The sequence below is a fragment of the Apiospora hydei genome (assembly GCF_038363865.1).
Source record: "Apiospora hydei strain CBS 114990 chromosome Unknown utg000004l_segment0_segment0, whole genome shotgun sequence".
In the NCBI taxonomy this organism is placed as follows: Eukaryota; Fungi; Ascomycota; class Sordariomycetes; order Amphisphaeriales; family Apiosporaceae; genus Apiospora; species Apiospora hydei.
In genome coordinates this window covers 3,005,437-3,025,655 of record NW_027117363.1, presented here as the reverse complement: position 1 = coordinate 3,025,655, position 20,219 = coordinate 3,005,437, and the positions used below count along the sequence as shown (strand labels likewise).

Here is a 20,219-nt window from a genome sequence, read left to right as displayed (position 1 = left end):
CTCATATGGGCCTTGGTCGGGAAAACACGGCAGTCCACGCGGCTGACTCTACCAGGCATTCGGCTCCCGCTGCCTGAGTAAGGTGTCATCCAAGGAAACATAGGCATCCTGGATTCCTGGGTCAACTCTAATTCAATCGTTTCAGGGGCCCTTGTCAAATTCCCATAACACCAGATCTGTATAAACTCCCGAATCACAGCCTCGGAATCATAGATCCCTCAACTCACAATCGCTAATACTGCGAGAGCGGGCACCCAGCATCTCGATTGGTTTATTAAACATTCGGTATGGCCGTTCCAAATCCAAGGGCAAACCTCTATCTAAAAACGGTCTTGAAACGTCACCCCCTTTTTGGATCTACTCATGCTTGGCACAAACCCTAACCCGCGCCAAGACCCAATCACGATGACCAACGCGCGACTTATCGACCCGAACAGGCCTCCTATTGTCGGAGCATTCTTTCGGCTCTTGATAGAAAACCCGGGGTAACTCGCACGGAGCTGGACACATATGTATGCACTGATGGCTTTGATGGAGTGAAGACGCATCAGCTTTCGACTAAGCCTCACTGGATTTGACCTCTCTTATCGAACCTCATCGACCCATTGTGATTGATACCACGGGAGACCATGGATATTCCTAGTTATTGAAGCCATAGACGATGTAGGGTCCATCCATTCGGTATGCACTCGAAACGTGCACCCATGGCATAAGGAATTGGTTATTTCGAATATGAAGCACCTTCACGTTCCCGCGACTAACGATACCACGCCTCTAAAAAACATAACCCACTGGTCGCTTCGAAATTTTCTTCTTACTTGGGATGATGTTACTTGGCCGAACCCATGATCATCGTGCCAAACAAACAACGTGTCACAAGGAGCTGATGACTACACATCGACAATGTTGCGGCAACTGATGCTGTCCCGGCTCTTGATACATTGAGCAAATATTTCTTGTCTGCTCTGACGCAAGATCGGTTTGCAGAGATCGCGCCGTTGGAGGAATTCTCTTCACGGAGTGATGGTACCTGCTTCATGTGGAAAGATGCCACAATTCCTCCACGCTGGTGGAATCGTTCAAACAACAGAGTTCTGCGGTGCAGCGCGATCCACCGAAAATGTTACATTACGTATCTGAAATATGGGTTCTCTTTGTCCGTCAAGTCCTGGAACGCGAGCTTAGCCCTCTCGCTCGTGTCTTCCTCGCACTTCATCTCTTTGCTGCGGTTTGCTCGCAGTAGTACAGCATACAGCGCGATGGCAGACACAATAGTAATACAGTAACTGGTGGAGTATCAGTATAGACCGAGTTCGAGGAGGCATTCTCAACCTACCAGATGATAAGACCGAGCCAGAGCTCCGGATAATGGGCTGGCTTCGTCTGTGACTTGATCAATTGCGGTCCAATAATGTTCCCTGTGCGGCAAGTCAGCTGTGAGGATTCGGAAACGTCTGGTTTTGGTCTTTTGAGGGCTACTACTGACCGACGCAGTAAGCAACGAAAATGGTCGCGGCTGTGAAGCTCTTCTTCGTGTGGCCCGCCACGTTTGACATACCCAGGGTGATGATCAGACTGACCACCGCCCCGAAGGTACCTGTGATGGAATATCCAATCACTGGTGCGGCAGCGTGGTGGCTCCATTCACTCCGCCAGATCAATGCGCATCCGGCAATCACCGGCAGGCAACACACAATCAGCATCGGGATCCTGATGTTGGGGTATCGCGAACCAAGCCAACCAGTCAAGAGGATGGTCATGAGGCAGAGACCGCCTAGGGGAAATTGGAAGAGGATGGACTCGAGAGTGCTCCATCCGAACGTTGACACGATCAAGGGGCCGAAACCGCTAACTGCGCCATTGACGGTATAAGCAGAGGCCATCATGATGAAAACCAGCCAGATCTTTACGTCGAGCAGTGCCTCCTTGAGCTGGGACCGCTTGAATTGAGTGCACCGCACTCCGGTCTGACCAAAACGCAACCTTTCCACAGCCGCAAGTCTTTCGTCCCTAGAGAGAAACCAAGCAGACACTGGCGAGCTGGGCACAGCGAAGCAGCACAGACCGAATAGAAAGGTCAGAGAGCCAGCGAGGAGATAGATGTACTGCCATCTATGGAGCCCGCCCCCAGTGATCTGGGCGAAGCCATAGTTGAGCCCGCCACCAATAATGGTCCAGATTCCCGTCGAGGAGAACCACCAGCTCTGTCTGAGCGACTGCTCCTGCTGGGTGTAGTATCCGGTGATGATGGTCATGAAGGCAGTCGGAATGACGCTCTCGATGAAGCCGAGGCAGAAACGCTGTGCGTAGAGGCCCTCGTAGGATGTCACGGCGGCCGTGAGCATACAGATCAAAGCCCAGAGGCACACGATGATGCCAAGGACCTTGCCCACGTCGAACCGCTGCAGCGCGAACGACATGGGGTAAAGCCCGGCCAGCATGCCAAAGTAGAAAAGCGAAGTGGCCCATGAGAGGCGGCTAGTATCGACCACCGAGGGTCTTTGCGGATCAGGGACGCTCAGCTTCAAGTCCGAGGTCATGCCAAACAGTACTGCCGAGCCGAGGATGGCCTGTATTCCTGTCGTCAGTCCCTTCGACGGACCAGCATATTGACAGGTGGACGGGCTCATACCTTATCATAATAAACCAAGCCATACTGTAAACTCGTGTTAGTGAGGTGGACATCATTTTCCTCGGTTTATTCTTCTCTTTGAAGATGCGGCTACTCACACCAACTGTCATGGCCGGGATGAGGAACCAGTCAATCTTCCGAACCGCTTTTGCTGCCACAGTGGGGTCGGTTGGGCAGACTTGTTCGCCAACCATTTCAATGGCTACATCCTTCTCAGCAGAAGGTTCTGCTACCGGTGTCGCCATCGTTGCGCTATCGAGTTCGGCGAACTATACTGTCCCCCAAATGTCGAATTCTTGCCACAATAACTGAGGCAACCTGGCCGAAACAAACAGGGAAGAAGAAGAAAAAAAAAGAGGAAAGATACGCAGAGGGATTTTCTCTTTTTGCTTGTCGTCAAGATCAATGTCTTCGCGCTCCAGCAAAAATCAAAAAGCTCGATGGTACGCTGCTAACTGGGCATGAGCTAGCCACTTTCTTTCCCGGAGCTCTTCGCCAGCACTAATAAACGCGCCCCTACGCAGTAGTAGCCCTACCGCTTGGCGCGTGTGAGTAATAGGGTAGCTTTCCAGCTTGCCAACTGGCGATCATGATACGGCGACGGCGCTTTTCGCGGCTTCGCGGGCGAGTTGCAGCGAGTTACTCCACTGCTTACCAGGCTAACTATAAACGACAGCCGAGCTAGGTTTGGCGATCCTCCATAGCGAATAGAAATCGCGCCAGGGTCGACTGATTAACCTGGGCCTTTGACGTTCTCGACTTTTGATCTATCGAGATCGAAATAGATTGAAATGGGGGTTCTTCGCTAGCCAAGAAAGAGAAAGATATTACCGATTATAACCACGACTATCAGGCTGAGTACTGCCCGAAATCGGGTCTCTCTAGTGGGCTCCCAGGGCGGGATCTGAATGCAGAGCTGTCCAGGCTAGTCGTCATTCTGGCCGTCCTGCCTAGCCGCAGAAGCTCAAGTAAGTGCTTGCAGCGCCCTGAAATCGGCTGGAAGTCAAGAGCTGATGAGCAAGGAACTCACATTTCAGTTCGTCTCTCAAACGGGTCATCCCATTAGTGGTGATGATCTAGCTGGTCTAGACTGTGTTCCGAATCTGGAGGTGATTTGCACAACGCGAGTCAATCGGGTGTTTCAATCGGGTGTTTGGCAGATAGCTTGTAAGTGCCAATCACCAATGGGCTGGGCTGTGGTCTCAACTATCAATCGGCCCCTTTACTGCGGAAGGTGGGAATCAGACGACGGATCATCAATGACGGAGCCTTCGTGATCATCTCACTTCCCCAAGCAACGAGAACCCGGTTTCTCAAGTAGATAGCCGGCCAGATCCAGTGGCTCCCCGACCCGGTGCTCCTGCGTGTCTGGCTCCGTCCACTCGTGGTAGCGCTGGAACCCAAGCTTCTCCAGCACCCTGCAGCTGCCCACGTTGCTGGGCTCGGCATTGGCATACACGTGCTCTGCGACCTCCACCACCGCATCTTCCTCGCCACCACCTGGGATATCGACATCACCATTCGTCGCCACCGCCACCGCCCGCCTGTTCACCCGCATCTCCACGGTGCCCCGCGGCAGCCCCCACCAGGCCCCCAGCACGGCGTCCAGGAACTCGGTCGCGTAGCCCCGGCCCCAGTACTCCTTCCGGAACTTGTACCCGATCTCGGGCCAGCCCGAGGCCTCGGCCGCGTCCGAGACTAGTGAATGCACGCCGCCCTCGCCGATCAGCAGCTCCTCCTCCTCCTCCCCCTCCTTACCGTCCGTCGTCGTCGTCGATGACCGTGGCAGAAAGGCACCCCAAAGGTATGGGGGCTCGCCGCTGCCGGCAACCCCGTTCCGGAAGAAGTCCAGCTCCACCTGTGTCTCGGCCAGGTCCCGGTCCGGGCGGCCCAGGCGTGTCCCCGTCATGGCTTCCGGCTGTGATCGCAGCGCGTGCAGGCCTGCGAGGTCCGACTGCTGCAGCGGCCGCACCAGCAGGCGGGCGGTGTGGATGTGGGGCCGCGTGTCATTGGCCGGGAGCGGAACGCTGGGGAACGTAGTGCGGACGAGGACGGTGCCGTCCTTGTCATCGCCACCGTTATGAGCGGCGGTGGTGTTCGTGTTTTTATCGGCTTCTGCTGTCATGGCTGTCTTGTTGGGGCCGGTACGTTGTATGAAAAGGGTGAGAATTCGTGAGAGTCGCGCGTTTGCGGGACAGACTATTTCTGCACTGACCACAGGACGCTCAATTACATTCTCCTAAACTATGGGTAGGTATTTATACCAAGCAGTTCACTCGAGAATCTGCGATGGCTTCAAGTCTCCACGTCGGATGGTGACTCAGGCCGGAAATGACAATGGGGGGCCACTAGTGCTGCAACGGGGGCATGGGGTTTCTCAGCCGCTCAGCTCTGTGACTCCCACGGTCAGAATATACATCACATAGAACACCTTTTCAATGTTGTGCGAGCTGAACCATTGCTCACAGTGGACCTGTAATGCAGGACTGACGCGTCGGTTCATTCGCGACATGGTCAATGGTCACTCGCTGAGAGATGCAGCATCGAAAAATCCAAATCGTCAGGACGCCAATAGCGCATTAACCATTAGTATCGAATCGCACGTAATATATCCAGCGGGCGGGCTCGTCCACAAATCCAACACTGCCCATCACGACCTCAAATATGCTAAGATGCTCTTACCCCAGCGTACGCCCCCTTTCTACATTGGTCGATCACATCAGTCAGAGCACACAATCGAGCATGGATGAAAGCAAAAAAAAGCACAGATTGGGGGTGCCAATCCACCCACCGCCAGGCGAGATCTGATGAACGAAAATTGACTTACGTATTTCCACATCCCGGGCGCATTTCCCTTGGGTAGCCCCTCAATGGCGTCTGCGACCTCGGGGCCCAGTCCCTCTGCCTTGATGTCGGTTACGGGGTATAGGTACGTTTTGAACGAGAAGAGGATCGCTTGCGTCTTGGGGAGTCGTGTCAGGGTCTGGAGCTCCACGCGGATTTGTGCCTGTTATGGGTTATTCCACCGGTGTTAGTGACTCAACGACACAGGACACGATTTGTGTTCTTTTCGGGAATCGAAGGGAATGGATCGGGGTCCAGGGGGTTCCCGAAGGTTGCGCGCATGCTAACCTTGGAGATGTCCACGTCCATGTCCTCCTCGTAGACGTCGGTCTCATATATATGGTTTCCGGAGACATTGTAAAGCTCCGGTGCCGTATTGATCGACCACTGAAAGAAGAACATTATGCAGTCAGCAACCCTTCCCAGTTGCAATACTTTGACAGTCAAAAAGCAAACAGCCAGGAACATGGGAACCATCAAAGGGTTTACGAAAAGGGGATTGCCGGCTCCACGTACGTTGTTACGGACCACGCTCTTCCCAACCTCGAGCCGGCTGAAGAAGCGCTCCATGCTCGCGCCAATCTTGTCGTATGACGGGACCGGCCCGTGGATGTCCTTGAGCACCTTGCCGAGCTTCTCGGCCGGGTCGAAGCCCGAGGGGAAGCAACACAGGAGGGCGACGCACAGGTGGCCCTCGGGCGTCGCGCGGAGCAGGAACAGGTCGTCCTCGACCATGGCGCCCATCAGCTTGAGCGCCGCGACCGGGTCCGCGTCCGCGGGCAGCTCCAGGGGCAGGGACCGCTGCGTCACGTGGTTGCGGAACAGGCCCTTCTCGGCCTCCCGCGAGAAGAGCGTCGGGTACCGCGACAGCAAGAAGTCCTGCAGGTACGTGTACGTCTCGCGCACGGCGTCGGCGCCGGACGGGAGGCTGCCTACGACGTGGTCGGCGTGGTCGCGGATCAGGTCCTGGCGCAGCTGGATCCGCGATAGGTAGTTGCTGTCGATGGCGATCAGGTCGGAAGGGGTGCTTGATCGTACAGCTAGCAGCAGAGAGGCGGCACGTGTCAGTAGTTTTGGTACAGTTCACAAGGCGCAGTGATGGGGGTCAGGTGTGGTGTGTTACCCATGGTTATGTAGTAGATAGGCTTGAACGGCCGAAACTTGTGAGGTCCGGTCGTCTCCCAGTTGAAGCCATCCGCGACGGGGTTGACTGTGAGCGCCGTTGCTCTGGCTGCCCCATGTTGCTTTTCAGAAACGACATCTCGAGACTGAAATCATAATAATATCAGAATCAGGCACCCGCAGATCAAGGCGAACCATACTTACCGGAACACGCCTTCCCCTCTTCTGAAGGACGGCATGCAATGCCCATCCTATCCCGCAGCACAGAGCAAGGGCCAAGAGCAGAATTGAGGGCAACATCTCGAGATAGCCTGTTCAAAGTTTCAAGTATGGAGAGGTTCGGGACATGATGAGGATTTTAATACCATTGCCAAGCCTTATCTCGGTCGCAACACATGCACTGCTCTTGTCTTGTGACTTGACCTACAGGCGGGCGGGGCCCCAACTGGGGAAGATGCCGATCGCGGATTGTTGTTCGTGGTAGCGTTGCGGCGTCGGGGCCGGTCGGTTTCTAGCTGGTGGGCTACCATTACCCCGATAGGCAACTCGTGGCGGTAGTACATCGACAAGCACGCTGCTAATACGTCAGGCCTATCATCTTCGTCCGATTCGTTACTCAACTCCTATCTTCGAAACCTGAACTGCTCCGAGTCTTCATTTTCGATTAGTACTCTAAATAGTATAGACACTGACTAATGTCGCTCTTGATCACACGACAGATAGTCGTGATAAATTTAGAGCTCGACATCCTGCACCAGAGACGGCCAAGTCGTATCGGTCCTGCGGTCCAAGAACGCGCAAGGTCCGTCTCTGGCGGTCGACAGCCAACACTTCACCAGAAACGCGCCGGCCTCTTTCTGGTGACCGACGGCTTCATGTCCCGCATCGTCAAAGCTTACGAAGGCCAGCTTGTCGACGGCCTTGAAGTCGCCTCCCTTGCGGGCCTCTCCGGACTTGTCGGGCCACTCCCAGTCGACGTACTTTTCCAGGCGGAACGAGGCTTGATGGGACCACGGGATCGCATCGTAGACTCTTTTGTTGCCCTCGGTGGTTCTGGTGACAGTTGTGTTAGCCTGGATCGCGCAGTCGTAGCTTCACAAGGTGGCGTGTGCACTTACACGGAAATATCGTTATTGCCGTTGATTACCAAGACTTTGTTCTCCGTCTCGTCGAGGATGTAACTCATCTCGCGGGTAGAAGGTGTAAAGCTGTCTCCGCTCGCTTCCCATCGCATATTGAGGTCCATATTGACCGACGTGAAGTTCCAGCCCTCCTCCAGGCCCAGTGCCGCCTGGAGGTGCGGTTGATTCAGGTAGTCGGCGTACGAGTCGGCGCCACACAGGGGCAGCGTCCCGTTCTCGCAAAGGACACGGTCGTCGTAAGGGACGCGCCCACCCACACGCACATCAAGGTATGCGCCGATGTGCTCGACGCAGAACGCGGTGGCCGCGCGGCAGACGTCGAGGTTGTACGTCGCCACGCACTGGCGGCCGAGCGCTGCGCACCGCGGCACGGCCTCCTCGATGATGCGGCAGGTCGTCGCGTTGAACCCGAGCTTCAGCTTGTTCCTGCCGTCGCCGTCGAACTTGCACATGTGGTCGTACACGCCGACATAGCTGGAGCTGGTCATGTCGACGACGGCGTTGACGAGAAGGATGGAGGCGATGGGGGTCTGGAACACGCCGGGGACGCCCAATTTCTGCCGCTTGCTGATGTGGTTTACGAAGAAGGGCACGTAGACGCCTCCGAAAGACTCGCCGGCGATGTGGAAGGGGAGGTGGGAGTACTGCGGGAAGATATCGGTGAAGAAGATGGACAGGAACTTGTCGAAATCTTCAGAGGCTTCTGCGATGTTGTCGGGGCCCCCTTCCGTGCCTCCGTTCACTGAAGAGAAGCCCACGCCGGCAGGCTGACTGGCGGGTCGTATAAACAGCAGCTCTACGAGGTAGGTGAAGACCACTTACTCTATGAAGAGGACATTTGCAAAGTTGCTCCAGCTGTGTTCGTTGCGAATCGTCCCATTGCCCCCTTTCGTGGTCAGGCACTAAACAACACCTTAGTTATTCGTCTTGTCATCCAGTGCGGCATGGGCCAGGTATCATCACTCACCGGGCCGATCTCTGAGAACAGGCCCATCATGGATGGACCGCCAGGGCCGCTTTGTTGGAAGTCAGCATTCAAACCGACGTATTGAAGGGAGCGGCAATTACATACCCGTTCAACCACACCATAACTGGGTCGTCCTGTGGCGCAGATCGGCTCTCGAAGAACCCTGGTGGGAAGTCACTGATCTCAGCCTGGGAACAATGTGTAGACCTTGAGGCGGTCACTTACAGAAGAAAAGCTTTTTCTCCTCAGACACGTTGATCCAACCAGTCCATTGTCGACTCCCAGCATCGCAAACCTGGTCATTCTGCTCTCGTAGAGTATATGGAAGACCAATTTCTGGATCGGCTGAAGAGAGGGGGCCGCTGAGACGCGTCAAGGCTCAAAACTGGCGAGGCGAGTGCTGCTGGCATGAAGACACCCAGAGAGGCCGCCACGGCGAACGCGCTGTTCAGCAGCATACTGAGAACAGTTCAGTGAAAGCAGAGTGCGTGTCTCAGTGGGGGCTACCAATGATATCAAAAAGGCTCGTGTGTGCTGCTCAGGGAAGACCTATCCCGCTTACACGCTGGATCTAGACGATTCGCAGTTATCAGGCACGGCGCAGTTTCTTGGCGCATATAAAAGACCGCCCCCGCAGCCTACAGGGATTGCAGGCCTGTTGAAGAGGTTGCTTTTCACCGCATATCGCCGATTCCGAACTCCGAATACACCTTGTCATTACGATTTGTCTATTAGGACGAGTAACATACCGCCGCATAGCCATTTGGGCGGACATCTGAATATACTAGAAGCGAAGGACTCAACCGAATGCGAGCGGTTATAGTCACATCTCTTTAAATCTAGACTACTATCGCAGGCTGCTGGCCAGTTATTCCGGACTCATTTGATTCGCCTTTCTAAGGCACTGGTCTATAACACGACCCGCTGCGACAAGCTCCTCGTCCTGGTAGCTCCGAGCGACCACTTGGATGGCCGTCGGAGCGCCATCGACCTCTTCGCTTTGGTCTTTCCCGGGTTTTCGGCTTTGTTAGTATTCAGCAGTTCCGATGAGGATGGTGAAGCTTACATGGTCTATGACTCGCCGACGGCGCAAGATCGTTCCGGTCGATGTCCTTCGTGACTCGACCAACGGGCAATATGAGGGCCGGATACTGCTAGGGGCATCAGACAACTTGGCTCTCTGACAATGAATGGAAGAGAATGACTAGATATCAAGGAAACCACGAACCTCAGTTAAACTCCATGGAACAGTATATGGCGGCGTTCCCCAAGTATCATGAGGCACAGCCGTCGTTTCCGCCCCAGGACAGATCAAGACGTCGAGTCTGTGCTGTGCAAACACCATATTCCAGCCAGCCTTGTACTGGAGACAGGCAGCTCCAAACACAAAGATCTCGTCGACGGTGTAGCCGCCCTTCTCGACCTTGCGGGTCACCAGGGGCGTGTTTTCCACCAGGGACGGGACGAGGGGCTCGCCCGACACGTCGATGTGCCGCTTCCACTCGACCGTGTTGTCGAGCGAGAAGTAGTCCAGGCCCAGGTCCATGGCCGTCTCCAGCGAGGGAAGTCGTGGAGCGGGATGATCTCGTGTCCGGCTTGGGCGAGGGCCTGGGCCGACGACTCCATCGTGCGGCGTACTGGCGGGTGGATGGGGTACTTTGGGTCTTCCAACATGAACCCGATGCGCAGTTTTCCAGGAACAGCGGTAGCCACCTCGGCACGCCAGGGGATCGCGAGCGCAGTCGGGTCGCGGTTCCACGGCTGGGACCCAATGACAGTTTGCAGGAAGAGCGTCATGTCGTCGAACGAGCGCGTGAGGGGACCCGCTACCGGTGGAGAACCAGGGGATCCCATACGATGACAGAAAGTCGAGCCAAAGAAAGGGATACGCCAAGTTGATGGCTTGAAGCCGTACGTTCCATTGCAAAGGGCCGGGATCCGTATGCTTCCGGCCATGTCTGTTCCCACGCCGAGTATAGAGCCCCTGAGAGCGACCAGAGCTCCCTCGCCACCGCTGCTGCCACCGGCGGTGAGAGAGAGCTTGTGGGGGTTCAATGTACGGCCAAAGACGTTGTTATGGGAGTCCGAGGACATCAGGGCCTGTGAAGTGTTGGTCTTGCAGTGTAGGATGGCACCGAGATCCGAGAGTATGGCCGCAGCTGTGCCATGCTCTTTGGGCACAGGGTGATACAAGTACGACACGATGCCCATTGTCGACTGTACACCTGCACAGTCGAAAGAATCCTTCAGGCTGATGGGGACTCCATGAAGGGGACCCAGGGGCTTTCCGTGTAATTCGAGGTACTCGTCCAGGTACTGTCCCCGTTTGATGGCATCGTCGAACATCGTCTCCGTCAGACAGTGGGTCAGTTGCTGGGCGATCGCAGCTCGCTTACAGAATGCAGTGGCCACAGATTTCGCCTTGATGGTACCATTCTGTACGGCCTTGGCCAGGGAGACGGCGTCGAAGTCTTGGGTGATGTGAAGCTCCTCGGCGCTGAGGATGCCACACTTGGTAGGTATTTCCATGACGCCATGTGCGGAAGTCTCATCGCCCACGAGATACTCGGACGGGAGACGCCATGCTTGTGGGATCTTGGAAAGCTGTGCCGCTTGCTTCTCGGCTACCAGTGTTTGCCAAGTCTGGTGGGAGCCCATTTTGACGAATTCTGCTTGTTGGTCTTGTTTATTTTGCCCAGAGTGCTGAGGAACGAGGCCTTGAATATTGGTAGACCAAGAAGTCTAACACCTTTAAGTCAGGGTGTTAGAGACTGAGACGCATATTGTCTCTGGGGAGCGAAACTTGGGGATCTCCGTCTTACGTACAGTGGTGTATTCACATCGTAGGACAGGACAGATACTCCCACCAACTGAGATACGCCGTATCGATCGGTCAAGAGAGTGAGGATTCGACGTATGAGAGCTTGCTTGCCAAGGCCGTGGCAGATCAGGTTACACACGCATAGACACTTTGATGAATTCCTTCTTCCTCCAGGTTCCGGGTCATGTCTGTGTCGTTTGTCTGATCCTTGGTCTGTTAGGGTTGATCATTTGCATTGACCTCCAAAGCGGTGGTTTATAGGGAGCATGGGCCGACGGTTACAAGCTCGAATGTCACTTGCGCAATTAAGATACCATCAACATTATTGTATGCATATTCCGGTGCAAGATGCAGATTGGTCGTGGGGAAATACCATCATCGGAACGCAAATGTTGGTCGCATTTAGAAGTTGGGCTGACCGTTGGCTTGGTCATGTTTGCAAGGAGTACGGAATGCACCGCATTCAATACAGGAGGAACGCCCGCGTTGCATATTCAAAAGTGCAGTCTCGAGAGAGCACTTTCCAATAATACATTTTTCCCATTTGGAAACCGCGATTGATAACTTGGCCTGCTGTTGCGTTGATTCGGATGTACTACTCCGACATCGGGGCCGTACTCGGGTTCTACACGCCCTTCCAAACTATGTTCGCACCATCATAAATGGTTCATTCATGACCGCAACAAACAATTAAATACGCAGAGAGAGACTGAAATAAACCCAAACTCGAGTGCTGCGTACTGTATGTCCAGTCAAACGAGAAGAAGAAAAAACCATGTCTAAAAGAGCAAGCCACCTACTCCCACGGCCACCACCAGTCCGTCGTCAGCAGCCACGCCCGCCGCACCGTCCATGACTCGGCCGCCTTCCTAGCCCCGCACATCCAGCCCACCGCCCACATCCTCGACATCGGCTGCGGCCCGGGCAGCATCACGGCCGACTTCGCGGCCCTGGTCCCCGAGGGGCGCGTCGTGGGCGTCGACGCCGTCGCCTCGGTCCTGGACCAGGCCCGCTCCCTCGCCCGCGACCGCGGCCTGGCCAACATCGAGTTCGCCGCCGTCGACGCCAACGCCCTGCCCTACCCGGACGCCGCCTTCGACGTCGTCTACTGCCACCAGGTCCTCCAGCACGTCAAGGACCCCGTCGGCATCCTGCGCGAGATGCGCCGCGTCGCCAAGCCCGGTTGTGGATTCGTCGCCGCCCGCGAGGCCGACTACGGCGGCTTCGCCTGGCACCCCGCCTCCCCGGCCTGGCGCGCTGGGGCGAGCTGTATCAGTCGCAGGCGCTCGCGAGCGGGGGCGAGCCCAACGCGGGCCGGGTCCTGCCCGCCTGGGCGCGGCGCGCCGGGTTCGCGCCCGCCGACACGCAGGTCACCGTCACGTCGTGGTGCTACACGGGCGAGCGGGCGCGGCAGTGGGGCGACATGTGGGCGGAGCGCGCGGTGAAGTCGGGCTTTGCCACGATGGTCAAGGAGAAAGGGCTGGGCACGGAGGAGGACCTGCAGGCGGTCTCGCGGGCTTGGACGGAGTGGGCTAAGCAGGAGGATCTCTTCTTCAACGTGCCGAGTACGGAGATACTTTATCGGGTTCCTCCAGTTTCCGCGAACCCAGCTTGAGCGGGTGCTTGCTGAAGAAGGGGCAGAGTATGAAAGTATTGATTTTTCACGGGTTGCGTCTTTGCAAGTCAGAGGTTGATGGCCGGGACACAAGTTGCGGATCACAGGAACGCAATGTCTTAAGAAAAGGAGCTCAAAACAATTCGAAAGTCGAAGTACAAGCTGAGCCGAATGTAACTACCAGGGTTCACCCATTGAGCGCCTTGGCGTTGGCGCCGTTGCCAACAAGTAGGGGACTGTCTGTCGCTGCAATTCACGCGTATCGATTGCAAGTCGCTCCCTACAGTATGGTATTATCATTGATACAGATGATGGTACGGGAGTGTTTAGCTAAACGCGTAGCCGAAGCCCCCCAATATCTTGGTAACAATCGCTCAAGCTGGCTGCTGTAGATGCAAAATTAACCTCAGTCACTTAGTAGTTCAGTGTTGTTTTCATATTCGTTAAATGTCACAAACTGCTGGGGCATCAGATCATCAATTACTTAATGTATGGTAGAAATCAAGGGAAAACATAGGAGACAGATTTTTGGATATAAGAAACCTTCGGCAGAAGTGTGTCTGTGGTTCATGTAAGAGTTTATATACTCGCTCAAACACAATATGTACACACAGAGTAGTCCATATTCCCTGCTCTCGGTGCTCATCGCTTGCTATATAGCACCGAGGCGCGAAAAACAACAAAAGGGAGAAGGAATGACACTAGAAGAATATTGTTATACGCCAACCCGGGTATCAATAACACATATGAGTCCTCTTTCTAATGTATGAGATAGTCGAACGATGGGAAAGAAAATTGAGGTGTGTGTGGGTTGTCGTGTCCTGACGCTTCACATCATATCCCTGCCCCCTACTCCATTTAAACCACGAAAGCAGTCTTTTCCAAGATGATACAAGCAGCAAAGGCTACCTGGAAAATAACAGTATAACGATAACACTGAATCACTGATGCCAATATGGGCATCGTTTCTAGTCGTCTCGCAGCATCGTCTTTCCTTGATCGTCTTCGGAGTCAGATATCTCGTCTCCTCGTGCTGCGCGTTGTGCGATCTGACGTTCGTCATAGATCTCCTTTCGTCTTTGCTCGGCGTATTGGAGGCAGTCGACGTAAGTTCGGAACTTGACTATTTCGCGGAGCAGGTAACTGCTCTTACGCTCCCAGTTGTTCATCGCCTTCGTCGCATTGGACCCTCTAGGCGTGAAGGCTAGTAACATGGGCGAGCGCAGCTGGTTATGCTTCTGTAGCTCTTCTTCGATCCCTTGCACATAAGCCAACAGTGTCTCATATTGCTCAGACTCTGCGCAATTAGAAGCGCGCAAGCTTTGAGCGGGAGGCGTCCACTCGGAGATGTGGATGCGGTCACCTGGGAGTTTTGTCCTGTTGGCGGAGCTCCCCAGATCAAAACTGGACCGCAGGCTGCTTGGTTGGCTACCTCTCCGGCTGTGCATGGACTGGCGTCCCGCAGTTGCCGAACCGGGACGGGGCGGCAACGCATTCTCGTTGATGGCGGAAACGAGAGCATTGTTGATGCAGGCATCACTCCAACCGTATTCAATGTTCGAAATACCGCCGACCAGCGGATGCGTTGATAGACGGGCAGACCAGTAGTTCACAGTAAGTACAAACTCCTTACAGATCTCCGGCGTTCCCACTTGGAAGAGATGGACGGCCCCGGTAGGCAGACTGAGGGCCCACACGTGTGGCCGCGTCCTCGAATATCCAGGAGCCGGGAGTGCCGAGGCAAGGGTCTGTCGAAGGGAGAAAGTACCCAGATTGGTGGCATTTTCTTGCCAGTTTCCTCCTCCAACGACACCTCCCGGGGCTTGCTTGCGGTTGTTGCGCGACTTCTGGCGCATGGACTTGGTCGAGAATGAGAAGATGCTCATCTGACCCTTTTGAACGACCGCGAAGACTTCGCTCCAGTTCCGATCTTTGGCCTTCTTATCGACGCCGTCAAGATGGTGCTTATGTATGACCATACCCTCCTTGGCCCACGGCGGACCTGTAAGCTCAAGAGATTCGTCTTCTAGCAGGACTGCATTGTTGACTTCGTCACTCATGATGGACTGAGAGCTTGTAGCAGGGCCATCCTCACGAATGATGGCATGTGCAAGGGCGTTGGCAAACCCAATCGACTGCTGATAATCGCCGCCCAGGAATGAGGAGCCCAGGGAATCCATTGAAGGAGTGGTCTGCGTACGACCAAGCGAATATCGACTCCAAGTAGCAGAAGACACGGTGGGACTCCAAACGGAATTCCCATCGTCGAAACTGGTGCGGCTGGACGAGAACCCATTAGTCCCAAGCCGAGGGCGAGACCGACTCTTGGAGCTCCACCGGCCGTTGTTGGGCCGGTTGGGACCATCCATTCGTCCTCTCGACGAAGGACACTCAGAGGGCGCCTTGCTAAGAACGCTTGGGGTACGCCCCAGCATGCCCGCTACCGAGAGGGTGCCGTTTTGTTGCGAGGTTTGCGCTGCGTCGGGCCCTCCGCCAAACAAGGGGAGCTTTTCTTCCTTGATCGAAGAATAAATATCTTTCAGGACAACCTCCATGAGGTTTTCCCAAGCGCGCATGGAGCCGTTGAATGGCGTTTTCACCAACGGACCGCAGCCCTCGCTCTCCTCGTGGTCGCCTGCCCTCGACTCGGCCCTCGGGGGATGAAGGATGATCGCCAGTCCCTGCGCGGCGGGTCAGGCTGTGCAGCAGCTTGCATTTCGGATTCGGTGGGGCTCAGCATTGTGTTCCGGCCAGGCAGAATGCTCGGCCGGTCAAATGCCTCGGGTGCCGAGTCCTCTATAGCTTGCTTGATGGTGGTCATGGTGTTCTTCACGAACTGGGAGCGGGTCATTTTGGACTCGATATCGGCAAGGTGAAGATCGGTGTTCAGCAGCATGATAGAGTAGCACATTGTGTGGATGACGTCTGCACCTATTGTCAGCAAGAGCTCAGCCATTCATAGTAGTAAGCTTACCCATGGTCTTGAAGCCGTGGTTGGGATTGCAATCACACCAGCGAGTGGAGAAGCAAACCAGGATCCGGTCGACTTGCTGTGTCTCTGCTCGTAATACGAGTCGGCTGCAAACCTCTCGCAATGCGGTGAGGACGCTCTTCTCGGCAAAATCATACAGCTCCATATATGCTCTGAGCGTCCGTTGTCGTACAGGACCCTCTTCGCCCATCCAAGAAGCTGCCCGATCTTTTGTAATAAAGTCCTCTCTCCCATCAAATATGCGCTGGGCTTTCAGCCTGTCGTCCTCAGTCGGCTCTCCTATCGTTACTTCGGGCTCGTCCAGCGGAGAACAGACGGGTTTCTTGTTCGATTCCGCACTATCAACCTGCACGCTCGGCAGACTGGCATTTGACCGCTTTTGGCTGAGTCGGCTCAAGGCCGATGCCCTCCCGGAGCCCGGCTGGTCTTGGATCGGGAGGCCTAGGCTATCCGGCCGTTCCTTGTCATCCTCAAGCCCGCCAAGGTAAGGCGACGCATTGGCAGAGGAATTCGCTCGGTACGAGCCATCCCCATCGGTCGGGGCAAGATTATCTGTGTTACGCAACGCGCTGAATATATCCTCGGTAGGACTGGTAGACCTGCGATTTCGGGTTTTCCTCGCTTGACTGGATCGATTGGGCTTGCCACCATCCTCGTCACTGCTGTCCTCGAAGAATGTGGTATCGCGCGTGAGCTTTGGTCTTTGTGTCGGCATCGGAGGGCTTGCCAAGGGTGTACGATTCGAGCCAGAAGTGGCGGAATCGCGGCTGCGAGTGACCAAAGCAGATTGGGATTTGACGGTCCGTATTGTCGCCTTGGGGCTGGGGTCGTAGTCCGGGGAGAATCCTCTGCTCTTGCGTCTTCGGTCGTCTTCGGGATCTTCGACATTGTAATGCGGCGAGACAGAGTCGCGCTTGTTGCGAGGCGGTAGAAGGCCTAGGGGAGATGCAGAACTGCTCTCCTTCAGGTACGGGCTCATGACTTGACGCAGGCTACTAACCGGGCTCGGGTCGGGCACATAATCGGATGGGTCCATTTGTCTGGCCTTCTGGGCGGGATGCTCCGCAGACTTGGACATGTGGGCTGCGGACGCCTGGGGCACGGGCGGAAGCGGCTCTGCAATGGATCTCTTGCGTCTTCGGAAGAAGGACGACTTCTTCTGTACGACATGTTGCCCCGTGGAGGAATTGCCCTGCTGGGATTCACGGGATGGCGGAGCCGAAGCGGCATGATGTTGCTGCTGCGATTGTTGCTGCGATTGCTGCTGCTGTTGCTGCGGGTGCTGCGTCTGAGGGCGAGAGCTGCTGGGTCGCGGCTGCGTTTCAACGGCGGCTGGCGAAACGTGGGGCGGATTCGAGTTTGTCGAGGTCGAGTCAAAAGCACTTGCCAAAGCCTTGGACGAGCCACCGAACATCCTTTTGAAAAACCCTGGCCGCGACTGGTTTGTTTGTGGTGTGGTGTTCGCGCCTGCCAGCCCGAGCTCCTTCTCTTTGGCCTTCTCGTAACCAACGTGGGGTGCCGGCGCGGAATCCATGTCTTCGGTGGTGGGAAGTGGTGGCAGTGGTGGTAAATCATAGTTGTCAGGAGCAGCTCCTCCTCTGCTCGCCGTCGTGCTGGCCCTGTTCGAGCGCATGCTCATCTTTCTATCCGACGCCGGCATGCTCTTGCGCTCGGGGTCATGTTCCTGCTGCTGTTGGGGAAATGAGGGTGGCTGCGGGACTGCGGTCGGGGCGTTAGTTAAGGTTGGCCGGCGCGGACCTCCAGGCACAGTAGGCGTGGGCGCAGCGTCATAATAATCTTCCGTCCAGAGGGTGTTGGAGAACTCTAAATTCCAAGAAGAGTTGCCGGCAATGTTGTTGGGTGCAGGAGCAGCAGATGCATAGGTCGGAGATAAGTGAGGGTGTTGTGGTTTTTGGCCCATGTCGAAGCTGGACGATCGGCCCCCAATTCCGTGCGAGATTCGCTGACTGCCTATCACTTGTGCATAGCCCCCATCGAAGCTATTGGTACTGCTACTCTTGCTTGTCTTACCACCCCTCGAGTGCAGAGCACGACCGGCCGCCATATGGTTCACCCTTTGCTGGGTCGGGGACTCGCGCATGCTATTAAGCCGCCCTATGCCCGATTGGAAGCCCAAGCTGCTATTGCTGGCCCGTCGGCCACGCGAGTATGGGCTCGATATCCTGCTGCCGGCATCGTCTGTGCCTTCGAAGTCGGAGCTATAGGTGTAGTTGTGGCCGTGGTTGTTATACGAGCTGTGCGTCCGGTTTCGTTGGGGGATACACGAGATGGTTCTGGCCGGATTCTCTCCGCCAAGGGACATAGACCTGTAGGTGCTAGGCTCGTCGAAGGGCGACTGTGGAGTGGCCGGCGTGTGGATCTGGCCCAGACTGAACTGGTCGAGAGATGCGAGCATGTTGGTAACGAGGGAGTCTCTAGTGACTTGTCGCGACGGCAGGGAGAGGTCGTGGGAGTCTCGGTAATTGGTCTTCCTGAGGCGGTCGGCGGTGACCATGAAATCCGGCTCGTTTTCCTTGTTGGCCGTCATGTCCACGGGACTGCTGAGGGTGTCGAGGAAGGATTCTCCGTCAAAGTCGTGGTCGCGGCTCGAAGTTGTGCTGGATATAGAGGAGGCTGCTGCATCCGAAGCGCCCCGACGGACACTGGCGGCTTGCCCTTGGGAGGCACAGGTGGTCTTCGCAGGGAAGGCGGCGTGGAAGGTCTCGTGTCGCGGATCTGTGGCGGAGATGATGACAAGGTATCGATATTCAGTTCAGGCCGGCGCCTGTGGGAGGCGGCTGCTCTCTGAGGATACATGGCGGGCGGCTTAGCCTGACGATCCGGCTTGGGCTGGACTGGCAAACCGTGGAACGAATCGCAGCCAAGGGCCAATAGTTTGGGAAATGGTAGAAGCACTAATGCCGAGAGATGGCGCGGCCGTACAGGTCCCCAATCCAATAGGAGAATGTCCGGTTCGCTAATTTGCACATATATACATATGTAACGTAATGTAGAGTAAGGGCACGTATGTATGTAGGCAATTATGATTACTTTCCTCTTGGGGACACACACACACACACACACACATTCCTTCCCACCAATTGGTCGGTTCGGTGTGTTCGTGGATCGAACGGCGCGTGCCCGGTTTTGTCGCGCCCAGCCTGGAGTCGGGAGAGGGAAGAATTCTATTATTCACTACTTGGCGATACTTGGTTGTATTAATCATTGGGATGGGGGAAACGAAATCAAATGGCAGCGGCCGAGGAGGGTACTAAAAACGAGCTTGCCGACGCGATACTAGTAGCGCATGAAGAAGGCGTGTGTCCACAGAAATCTTGTCCACCATGAATGTAAGTAAGCTGCGGGTACCTGCCTAGAGAGTCGCAAATGGAGGTCGTACGTGCTAGAGTCTGTAACGTCGGAGGGGCTTGCTCGAATAGGGCCGGCAAAGCAGATTGTTGCTTATCAACTAAAGTGGCATGTTGGGCAACTGCACCTTACATACATCTTAGGTACTGCATTCCAGGCCGGGTTGCCCATGGCATAATACGTGAAATAGCGGCAAGTCAGTAATAGCAATACCTGACCGTTAGGAACGATAGGATAATGTCGCCTGCCGCCGTTGTACGATGTGCATACATACAGCCAGCCATGCAGACAGACAGACGGACGGACGGCCAGACAGCAGGTCGTGTTGTACACGTCAATTCGGGACGCCACGTAGAGCCGGGGTTCGCTGCCAAGCTGCCCACCAAGACGAACCCTGGCCCAGCTGCCCAATACCCTTTTCCCTCACCTGCAGATGGACAACTGTCTCAGGGTCCGCGCGTGCTTCTCTTTTTCTCTCTCTCGACTCTCCCACTTAGTCTTACAGTACCAAGGCCAATCCGGAGATCCACACCTCAGAATACTCCTGAAACACTGGGTATGAAGTATGTAAATGCAATCGCACAGGTCGTAAGTGAGGCAGCAGAGGACAGAATTCTGGGCAGAGGGCAGAAGATGGCAACTGATAACCTCCGCATGCACCTCTCAGCTCTCTGTGCCATCGTCTCGTGCTGGGATCTTCGTATTGGAGGGAGGG

At 55.5% G+C, this 20,219-nt stretch overlaps 6 protein-coding genes across 6 annotated transcripts; 1 reads left to right on the top strand and 5 right to left on the bottom strand.

Annotated features, from left to right (window-relative positions):
* Positions 1-1,123: 1,123 nt before the first annotated feature.
* PG997_003471 (uncharacterized protein) lies at positions 1,124-2,877 on the bottom strand (the record flags this gene model as incomplete). Its single annotated transcript, XM_066807786.1, has 5 exons — positions 1,124-1,286; positions 1,337-1,418; positions 1,487-2,570; positions 2,633-2,656; positions 2,731-2,877. The coding sequence occupies 5 exons, from the start codon at positions 2,875-2,877 to the stop codon at positions 1,124-1,126; spliced, it is 1,500 nt and encodes a 499-aa protein (XP_066671404.1).
* Positions 2,878-3,914: 1,037 nt separating this feature from the next.
* Positions 3,915-4,757, bottom strand: PG997_003470 (GNAT domain-containing protein; the record flags this gene model as incomplete). Its single annotated transcript, XM_066807785.1, has 1 exon — positions 3,915-4,757. One exon carries the CDS (start codon positions 4,755-4,757, stop codon positions 3,915-3,917), a length of 843 nt encoding a protein of 280 aa, XP_066671403.1.
* Positions 4,758-5,355: 598 nt separating this feature from the next.
* Positions 5,356-6,909, bottom strand: PG997_003469 (uncharacterized protein; the record flags this gene model as incomplete). The annotated part of the gene is made up of 5 exons (XM_066807784.1): positions 6,803-6,909; positions 6,600-6,737; positions 5,765-6,516; positions 5,460-5,639; positions 5,356-5,436 (listed from the first exon to the last, which is right to left on the bottom strand). Exons 1-5 carry the CDS (start codon positions 6,846-6,848, stop codon positions 5,356-5,358), a joined length of 1,197 nt encoding a protein of 398 aa, XP_066671402.1. The 5' UTR covers positions 6,849-6,909.
* A 423-nt stretch (positions 6,910-7,332) lies between these two features.
* Positions 7,333-11,365, bottom strand: PG997_003468 (uncharacterized protein; the record flags this gene model as incomplete). Its single annotated transcript, XM_066807783.1, has 12 exons — positions 7,333-7,651; positions 7,717-8,511; positions 8,563-8,642; positions 8,708-8,756; positions 8,813-8,870; positions 8,933-9,069; positions 9,126-9,166; positions 9,270-9,278; positions 9,457-9,482; positions 9,774-9,858; positions 9,936-10,259; positions 10,346-11,365. The coding sequence occupies 12 exons, from the start codon at positions 11,363-11,365 to the stop codon at positions 7,333-7,335; spliced, it is 2,943 nt and encodes a 980-aa protein (XP_066671401.1).
* Positions 11,366-12,190: 825 nt separating this feature from the next.
* PG997_003467 (uncharacterized protein) lies at positions 12,191-13,143 on the top strand (the record flags this gene model as incomplete). Its single annotated transcript, XM_066807782.1, has 3 exons — positions 12,191-12,193; positions 12,281-12,721; positions 12,811-13,143. The coding sequence occupies 3 exons, from the start codon at positions 12,191-12,193 to the stop codon at positions 13,141-13,143; spliced, it is 777 nt and encodes a 258-aa protein (XP_066671400.1).
* A 968-nt stretch (positions 13,144-14,111) lies between these two features.
* On the bottom strand, positions 14,112-18,952 carry PG997_003466 (uncharacterized protein; the record flags this gene model as incomplete). Its single annotated transcript, XM_066807781.1, has 4 exons — positions 14,112-15,692; positions 15,752-16,068; positions 16,118-18,753; positions 18,798-18,952. 4 exons carry the CDS (start codon positions 18,950-18,952, stop codon positions 14,112-14,114), a joined length of 4,689 nt encoding a protein of 1,562 aa, XP_066671399.1.
* Positions 18,953-20,219: the final 1,267 nt, after the last annotated feature.